This window comes from Oratosquilla oratoria, unplaced genomic scaffold (genome assembly GCF_046742065.1).
Source record: "Oratosquilla oratoria isolate Oo_2021 unplaced genomic scaffold, ASM4674206v1 SCAFFOLD129, whole genome shotgun sequence".
NCBI classification, from domain to species: Eukaryota; Metazoa; Arthropoda; class Malacostraca; order Stomatopoda; family Squillidae; genus Oratosquilla; species Oratosquilla oratoria.
The window spans coordinates 167,986-177,500 of NW_027467485.1; the positions used below are offsets into that span (position 1 = coordinate 167,986).

General features: G+C 43.9%; 2 protein-coding genes across 2 annotated transcripts in view; both read left to right on the forward strand.

Moving 5' to 3' along the window:
• Positions 1-4,666: 4,666 nt before the first annotated feature.
• Positions 4,667-7,336, forward strand: LOC143022630 (uncharacterized). The gene is made up of 2 exons (XM_076180941.1): positions 4,667-4,786; positions 4,868-7,336. Exons 1-2 carry the CDS (start codon positions 4,667-4,669, stop codon positions 7,334-7,336), a joined length of 2,589 nt encoding a protein of 862 aa, XP_076037056.1.
• A 139-nt stretch (positions 7,337-7,475) lies between these two features.
• The window catches only part of LOC143022631 (uncharacterized), a 2,274-nt gene continuing 234 nt past the window's right edge, over positions 7,476-9,515 (forward strand). Inside the window, exon 1 of the mRNA XM_076180942.1 lies at positions 7,476-9,515. This exon is cut by the window's right edge and continues 234 nt beyond it. Within this exon, the coding sequence (XP_076037057.1) occupies positions 7,476-9,515 (2,040 nt within the window).

Consider the following 9,515-nt stretch of genomic DNA (forward strand, 5'->3'; position numbering starts at 1 on the left):
TATATATATATGCATATATATGTATATACATATATATATATATATATATATATATATATATATATATATATACATACATATACCAAGGCTTTTCCCCCCTTACTAGGGAGGTATCCAAAAAGGAAAAGGCATAAAATCATTCCCACCCATTCCATTCCTGAAAACACTCTCACCCCTCCACCCTCCCTCCCACCTTAGCACCTCCCAGATGACGGGTCATCACTGCACCTTGTCCACTGCCCTGGGTCAGAAGTAGTGTCGCAAGACACAGAACATCCACAGCAAGGCCGCTTCATTAAATTGGGGACCCCCTCTCCGTCCCCCCATATAAAGTAGAAGACGGGGAGAAATTCCTTCGGGCTTCGTCAAAATTTTGCTCACACACACTCTACCTCACCCCCCATCCCCCTGTCCATTCCACCTCATGCATCACAACATCATTTATATACAACCATTCTCCATTCACCCCTGTCTTCTTTCCTCTCCCGTCCTTCCTCAACTGACATTCCCCTCTTCCCCAAAGCCCCCTTCATCCCATCCATCCATCTCATCCTAGGACGTCCCCTCTTCCCCAAAGCCCCCTTCATCCCATCCATCCATCTCATCCTAGGACGTCCCCTCATGTTCACTCCCTCCACATCTGCCTTCCATACCTCCTTTACTAGTCTTTCTTCACTCATTCTTTCCATGTGTCCAAATCATCCTAATATTCTTTCATCAACCCTATCTCCCAACTCCCTTTCCATCCCTGTTCTCCTCCTCACCTCCTCATTTCTCACTCTATCTAGCCTAGTAACCCCCATCATACATCTCAGACACTTCATCTCAAACACATTCAAACTCCTTCTCTCTTCCTCTCTTATGTTCCATGTTTCTGCTCCATATAATGCTGTTGGCACAATCACTCCTTCATACAGTCTCCTCTTAGCATCCACTCCCAAATGTCTATTCCTCATTACACTTTATAACCCACCAAGGCATTTACTCGCTTCTCTCAATCTACATTCTACCTCCACCTTTACTCCACCTTTTCCTGCCACATTTGCACCCAAGTATCTAAAACTATCCACTTCCTCCAGTTGCTCTCCCTTAATGCTCACTTCCAGGTTACTGCCACTTTCACCCCTTGTACATCTCATCACCTTACTTTTACCCACATTTATCTTTAGCTTTCTTCTATCACACACTCTCCCAAACTCTGTCACCAACTTCCTCAATCCCTCCTCCGATCCTGTCACAAGCGCAGTGTCGTCTGCAAACAACAGCTGGCTCACCTCCCACTTTTCTCTATTTCCTTAACCATCTCCAATCCCTGACCCAATACCCTTGCATTTATCTCTCGCACTATCCCATCCATGTATAAGTTGAACAGCCAGGGTGACATAACGCATCCTTGACGAAGTCCCACCTTTACCTCAAACCACTCACTCTCTCCATTTCTAATCCTGACACAAGCTCTACTACTCTCATAAAAACTCTTGAGAGCTCCGAGAAGCTTTCCTCCTATCCCGTATATCCGCATAACCTCCCACAGTGCCTTTCTGTCTACCCTGTCGTAAGCCTTTTCCAGATCCATAAAGGCCCAGAAAACATCCTTCCCCTTTCCTATAGCTTTCTCACATATCTGTCTCAACACAAAAATCTGATCTACACAACCTCTTCCTGTCCTAAATCCACACTGTTCCTCACCAATTACTCCCTCTGTTCCTCTCCTAATCCTCTCAATCAAGATCCTCCCATAAGCTTTCCCGACTACACTTAACAAGCTAATCCCTCTGAAATTACTACATTCACACTTGTCCCCCTTTCCCTTGTAAAGTGGAACTATACAAGCACTCCTCCAGTCCTCCGACACTCTACCCTCTCTCCAGCAAACATTAAATAACCTCACCAACCAGTCCACCATCACAGTACCTCCTTTTTTAAATCATTCTGCATGGCATCCATCCAGACCTGGTGCCTTACCTGCTTTCATCATCTTAACAGCTGCCTTCACTTCATCCTTCCTTATTTCTCCTCCATTTTTCTCACTCATCACTCTCATTTTCTTACCATTTCCCACTGCAGCTATCTTTCCCTCCCTATCCTCCTTCACATTTAGCAACTCCCATACATATTCTGCCCATCTTCCCCTTACTGCCTTCTCCATTATTATCTCTCCATCTGTACCTTTTACTATTTCTTCTCTACTTGATTCGCCTCCTCTTCCTCTCTTAATTTCTTTCTAAAACATCTTTTTATTAATTTCAAAAAAATTCTGTCATACTCTTACCCCATTCCACATCTGCTCTCCTCTTTGCCTCCTTTACCTTTTTCTTTACTTCTCTTTTCTTTTCTTTGTATGTCTCATATGACTCCCTCGTCCTATTTTGTAACCAAACTGTGTAAGCTCGCTTCTTCTCTTCTACAACCTTCTTCATTTCCTCATCCCACCATTCACTACCCTTCCTTCTATTTTCTCCTGTCCTTCTTGTTCCACACACCATCTTTGCACACTTTGTGACTCCCTCCTTGAACCATCCCCATTCCTCCTCCACTCCTAGCTCTACTCTATCCTTCACTCCCTCCCACTCCTCCTTCAGCTTCTTCTTGTACTCCTCCTTTTCCTTTTCATTTAAAGAGTTCACTCTAAGCACCTCCCTACCTTTTGTCCCTTTCCTCTTTCTCCATCTGTCCTCTACTTTCAACTTACCTTCCACCAGAAAATGATCTGATATTCCCCCACCCTCTCCCCTTAGCACATGTACATCCTTAACTCTTCCTATCATAATCCTATTTACCACTGCATAGTCCATTAACGCTCTATCTACCACCCTTCCCTCCACCACCCTCTCCCATGTGTACTTATGCTTGACTTTCTTCCGAAACACTGTATTTGCTATCATCAACTCTCTTTCCAGACACATTTCCACCATCAACTCTCCACTACGATTTTTCCCTGGAACTCCACATTTCCCAACCACTCCATCAATTGGATCCTTTCCTACCCTAGCATTAAAGTCTCCCAGTACTATTACATTTACATTTCTCCCTAAACCCTCTATGCACTCATTCAAATCTATCCAAAAAGCCTCCCTTTCTTCTACATTCTTCTCACTGCCAGGCCCATATGCACTTACAAAAACCCACATCTCCTTTGCCAGTTTCACCTTCATTCACATGATCCTTGAGGAACCCTCCTTCCACTCCACTACACGTTTACCTACCTCTTCACTTACTAGTATAGCCGCCCCTTCCCTCCCTTTCCCTCTCTTCACTCCTGATAAACTCCCACTTACACTCCCAAACTTACAATCGCCCTTCCCTTTCAACTTAGTTTCACTCAAAGCCAACACATCCATCTTTCTTCTCACAAACATACTACCTATCTCTTCCCTTTTACTCTCATCTGTACCACATCTACGCACATTAAAAGACCCAAACCTTAGGGTGCTGGTCCGAGAACTTCCAGACCCTCTTATGCCTTTGCTTTTTCTTTTAGGAATGTGCCCTGTGGGGCTACAAGGAGAAGGATGCCTAGTCCCAATCCCCGTCCCTTTCTTCTCGCCTCTTACGATCCAAGTGGGAAAACTTGGTGGCAGTATTCTTTTCCCCCACCACAGGGAATTCCCCCACCACAGAAAAAGAATACTCAGAGAAATGGTACAGGACAGCAACAAGGGGTTGGGGGACAGCATAACGGAGGGACAGTCGTAGTATAAAAGTGTCATCATTTCTCTATGAACAGAGTTTTCCTCTATCATAGACAAAATTATGTGTGACTCTGGTCCGTAGGGGTCCCCCATATAGACCTTAAAGTATCGACTGCATGCTACTTTGCCACAATAACAAGCAGCCAATACCCCAGACTGGGTATATATATGTATATATATGTATACATATATATATATATATATATATATATATAAAAGCTTGTATGTATCTATATATATATATATATATATATATATATATATGTTACGTCCATAGACGTAAATTTGTGTTACTGCTTTCATTGTATAAAAATCAGGAGTGGAATAAATAATTTGTATTGTACGTCCGTTAATGTCACGGTATAATTTGTGCATTGTACGTCCGTCAATTAGTGTCACGGTACGATCAGTTGTACAATTTCCCCCCCGTCACCGGCATCGACTTGGTCGAGTGTGGGGGAAGTTGTGGGTAGATGGTGTGTGGGGGCCAGCATGTCAAGGTCGTCTTCTCTCTAACTGGCATTAGTCAGAGTCGCCCAATGTGTGGGTTATACGCTGTTAGAGGGAGGAACAAGTCACGTATAATGTCGCAATCCTCCTCTTCACCATTGTAATGTCAAACGAGTCAACGGACGTGGGGATCGGAGACGCACAAGTCGGTGAGTTGATGTGATGTCATTTCTTTGTGAAATTTTGTGATTATGTACTTGGTGTCGGATTTATGACGTGAGAGTTACGTCTCAACGTATTGATTGATACTTGTATATTTTCTGTTATTAATTGGCATTTACGTGTATTTGTTGGCATTCATGTATTATTTGTAATTTTGTACAAATTTGTGACAATAAAAACATTCTTTTTAGAATGACCTGCAGTCAGCGTCCATTCGGAGCTCCATTTATTCCCTACGTATCATAAGAAGACAATAATTTGCCGACAAAACCCTACAGTCATTCAACTTGTGCGTCTCCGTCATGGAGCAGGCCAAGGTGGTGAGACGTCAGAGGAAAGCAGCGGTCACACGTCACCTGGGAACCTTGTGCCGGTTAATCGCTGAGGAAGACGTAGCCGGCATTACGGACCGACTGAACCGTGTCCGTACATCCTACTATGAATTCGAATCGGCACACGACACTTACTAAACGTTCCTGGGCAACAATGAAAATGAATTGGAGGCCAGCGAGTCATGGTACAAAGAAACTGAAGAGGAGTACATAAAGGTGATAAAGGACGCCAGGGCGTTCCTTAAGGTAAGGACACAAAGTGAAATTCCGTGTGCAAAGTCCCGCGTAGACAGTGAAAATAGTGAAAGTGAACGTTTAGACGTCTTACCGGCCGAACTAGTTGGGATCTTAAATGTACCCAAAGTTGAATTAGACGTGTTTGAAGGGAATCCTCTTGAGTATAATCTCTTTATGACAATTTTTGATGAACTCGTAGACAGTAAAGTGAGTGACCCTCGGATCAAATTGACTCGTTTATTACAATACACCAAGGGGCCGGCGAAAGCTGCCATCAAAAATTGTGCGTTGGTGGGAAATAGTGCTGGTTACGTACATGCTCGCGATATATTGAAGCGCAGGTTCGGTAATTCTCACCTTGTATCTCAACAAATTGTTAATGATTTGAAAAATGGTAAGATGGTGTCTAAGCCTCAAGAGTTGAGGCAATTGGGGGATGACTTAACAATGGCAGTTGCTACTTTTGGAAAATTAGAATTGTATGAAAGGTTTAACACTCAAGAGTATATCTTAGATATTTTACAGAGGTGTCAGGGATTCGTTCGTAACAAATGGAAGCAGAAAGCTCTAAGTCACAAACGAGAAACGGACACGTACCCATCTCTCAGTCAATTCGCTGAGTTTATTAATGTCATGGCAGATGAGGCATGTGATCCGGTTTATGGATTGCAATCCACAGGTAAGGGTCAAAATGTGAAGAGCACAAGTTGTAATGTAGCAGCATCGGAGTATAAATACCCCGTCAAGTTAGGGCGTGCTGGTAGCACATGTGTAGTGTGCGGGGAAGGACACAGACTGTTCTACTGTGAGGAATTTAAAGGCATAAAGCCTGAATGTCGGTTAGAGGTTGTAAAAAGACACAAGCTGTGTTTCAATTGCTTATTAGGTGGGCACGGGGCTAGCAAATGTTTCAAACAATCCATTTGTTCAGTTCCTGGATGTGGTTTAAAGCATACGAAATTCATCCACGTCCCGGCAAAGGACTCTCGGGGTAATGGGGGCGTAGTTGAAAATTCGGAGTGTCAAGAATCAAGTGTGGTCATGAATGGTTATGTCAATAATGCTCGATCAAAGATCTATCTACCCATTTTACCAGTTGTCGTGGATAATAAACTTAAGGTCACGGCGTTGTTAGATAGTGGATCAGACACTACTTTCGTCACGGAAAAGGTGGCCCACGAGTTGGGTCTGAAAGGAGACCTTAAGGAGTACACCATGAGTACTTTAGGGGGGACCAGGGAAACTCAATCAAAGGTAGTATCCCTTAGCCTTACGTCACCGGATGGTAGACGAGAGGCCAGTGTTACAAATGTCATGGTCGTCCCAAGAGTGCCTGTTAGGCAACCACCTGTCAAAATTGAGATTGATAAATTCCCCTACTTAAAGGGCATACCTTTGAATACTAGTCAAGTATCTGAGCCAGACATTTTGATAGGCATGGACAACGCTTGGCTCCTAAAACCATTGGAGGTTAGAGGGGGTTCAGGCGGGAATAAGCACCAACCTTATGCTACGCGGACCTACTTTGGGTGGTCTGTAAATGGCCCAATTAGTGCAGGTAAGTCATATAATGCCGGCTTGTGCTTTGCAAGCTCGATCGAAGCAGATATTGAGCGCTTGTGGATGATGGAAAATGAATGTGAAGGTAGGGCACCATCTCGGAACGACCTGAAGGTTATCAACCTTTGGGATAAAGAAACGCGATACGAAGATGGGCATTATGTACTGCCAATACCTTGGCGAGGTGAGCCAAACTTGCCCAATAATCGTGACGTCGCCGAGAGACGATTAAGAAGTTTGCACAAAAGGTTGGTGAAATCCGGCATATTGAATGTATACTCTGAGAATATTTCAGATTTACTGAAGAAGGGGTATGCAGAGTATGTTCCCGAGGTTGATTTAAAGAGAGATGACGGTAAAGTGTGGTATCTACCGCATCATGCCGTTACGAGCGAAACCAAACCAGGTAAGGTGAGAGTCGTATTCGACTGTGCTGCTCAAAAGAACGGAGTCAGTCTGAACAGTCAGTGCCTACAGGGCCCAGACCTGAATAATAAGTTGATTCACGTGTTACTCAGGTTTCGCCAATATCATTACGCCATCACGGCCGACATTGAGGCTATGTATCACCAAGTCAAAATTCCCATTTGCGATAGAGACGCTTTAAGGTTTCTATGGTATGTTAGTGATGAAATAAGAGAATTAAGAATGACCTCGCATCCCTTTGGCGGAGTACGGTGCGCTAGTAGTAGCACCTATGCTTTGCGGAAAACTGTAGAAGACATGCAACTTTGTGAGGGAATAAAAGACACGTTATTCCGGTCATTTTACGTTGACGATATGTTGAAGTCCGTAGCGTCACCTCAAGAAACAATTAAGGTAATTGCTAGAGAGCATCAGTGAGCAAGACAGGGCTAAGGAAGCAAAGGAATTGACATCAAATGTGCATAGCAAAGTGCTTGGGATTGAATGGGACGTCGAGAACGACTGTTTCTTTTTCGTTAGTAAGGGTGTTCAAACACAGAATGTGACTAGACGAGTTATGTTGAGTCAACTTGCTTCGACTTACGATCCTTTAGGTTTAGTTTTGCCAATCATTGTTCCAGCCAAGATTTTGTTCCAGGAGGCGACTAGGCTTAAGATGTCTTTGGACGAAAATATTCCTATATCTTTGTGTCAGAAGTGGTTGAAATGGATAGCTTCACTATATGAAATCTCGAGACTTCGCTTCCCTAGATGTGTTTTGCCTTTAGAGTTGAATGGTTGTACTTCAGAATTACATCATTTTTGTGATGCAAGTGAGGTTGCATTTGGTGCTTGCACTTATCTCAGGACAATCAATCAAGATGGGAAAGTACACGTAGCTCTGCTAGCCAGTAAAGCGAGAGTAGCTCCCATCAAAGGAGTTACTATACCAAGATTGGAAATTTCGGCTGCCGTTGAAGCAGCCAAATTAGATGTTGTTGTTAGAAGAAAGTTGGATATCCCCTTGCTCAAATCTAACTTCTGGTCTGACAGTACTATAGCTCTGGCATATATACAGAACGAGACAAGAAGGTTCAAGACTTTTGTAGCAAATCGTGTCACACTCATTAGACAGGTTTCAGAGGCTAATCAGTGGCATCATGTTAGTGGTGAAGAGAATCCTGCAGACATACTATCTCGGGGATGCTTTGTAGACAATTTGCCAGTTTCTTGGTTTAATGGTCCTCCCTTCTTGTCGAATTACAAGTGTGCATGGCCAGCACAAGATGATCTTGTAGGATACCTTCAAGATGAAGACCCGGAAGTGAGGCGTGACGTGCATCCCGCGAGTATCGTACAGACGTGTCAGTCGGGCGTCACCCAACACCCGATCGATACACTGATTGAGCACTATTCAAGCTTTTACAGATTAAAGAAGGCAGTTGGTTGGTGGTTAAGACTAATTCAACTTCTTAAGAAGAAGATTCCGCAAAATTCACCACTTGAGATCCATGAACTAAAGCACGCGGAAAATCTGATTGTCAAACATGTTCAAGGGCATACTTATTTTCATGAAATCAAGAACATTGAAGCAGGGAAAACAGTGTTAAAGTCCAGTTCAATATATAAACTATCTCCTATTCTTATAGATGGTCTGTTAGTAGTTGGTGGTAGACTCAAGCATGCAGCATTGAATGGGCAAGCTATAAATCCTGTGATCCTCCCTCATAACCACAGGTTGTCTACGTTAATTGTACAGGATTGCCATAATTCCTCTCATGTAGGAGTAGAATGGACACTCAGTCAGGTGCGTAAGAAATTCTGGATCATACGGGGTAGGAAATTGGTGAAACGCGTCAAAATGGATTGCATGGTTTGTAAGAGATTATACGGGACCCCCATGAATCAGAGAATGTCTGACCTCCCTCCTGAGAGGTGTGAACCAGGGGGACTTGCCTTCAGGTACGTAGGAGCAGACCTGTTTGGACCCTTCCATGTTAAAGTCGGGAGATCAGAAATGAAACGTTACGGGTGTCTGTACACGTGTTTTACTACACGAGCTATTCACATTGAGAAGCTTGATAGCTTACAAACTGACGCATTCATCAATGGGTTTGTACGCTTCACAGCGAGGCGAGGTTATCCCAGTAAGGTGTGGTCAGACAATGGTACTAACCTAGTAGGAGCGAGGGCTGAATTAGCACGCAGTGTACGAGATCTTGACCGATCGTTGATCGCAAGGGAAACACGTCGACGTGGCGTTGAGTGGTCGTTCAACCCGCCTTCCGCGTCACATCACGGAGGCATTTGGGAACGTATGATAAGGTCTGTACGCAAAGTACTGTTCGCGTTAGTCATCAAAAGCCCCAGGATGCTTGATGATATTTTGCAAACCCTTTTCTGCGAAGCGGAAAGTATAGTTAACAGTCGGTCCCTTACCAAATGCAGTGATGATGCAAGTGATGAGAGTCCGCTGACTCCCAATCATCTGTTGCTCCTCCTAGGAAACCCCCCACTATCTTGGGGAGCCTTTCACGACGCCGATCCTTACCGCAAACATTGGCGTCACGTGCAACATTTAGCCAAACAATTTTGGAAAAGGTGGGTTAGTGAATAC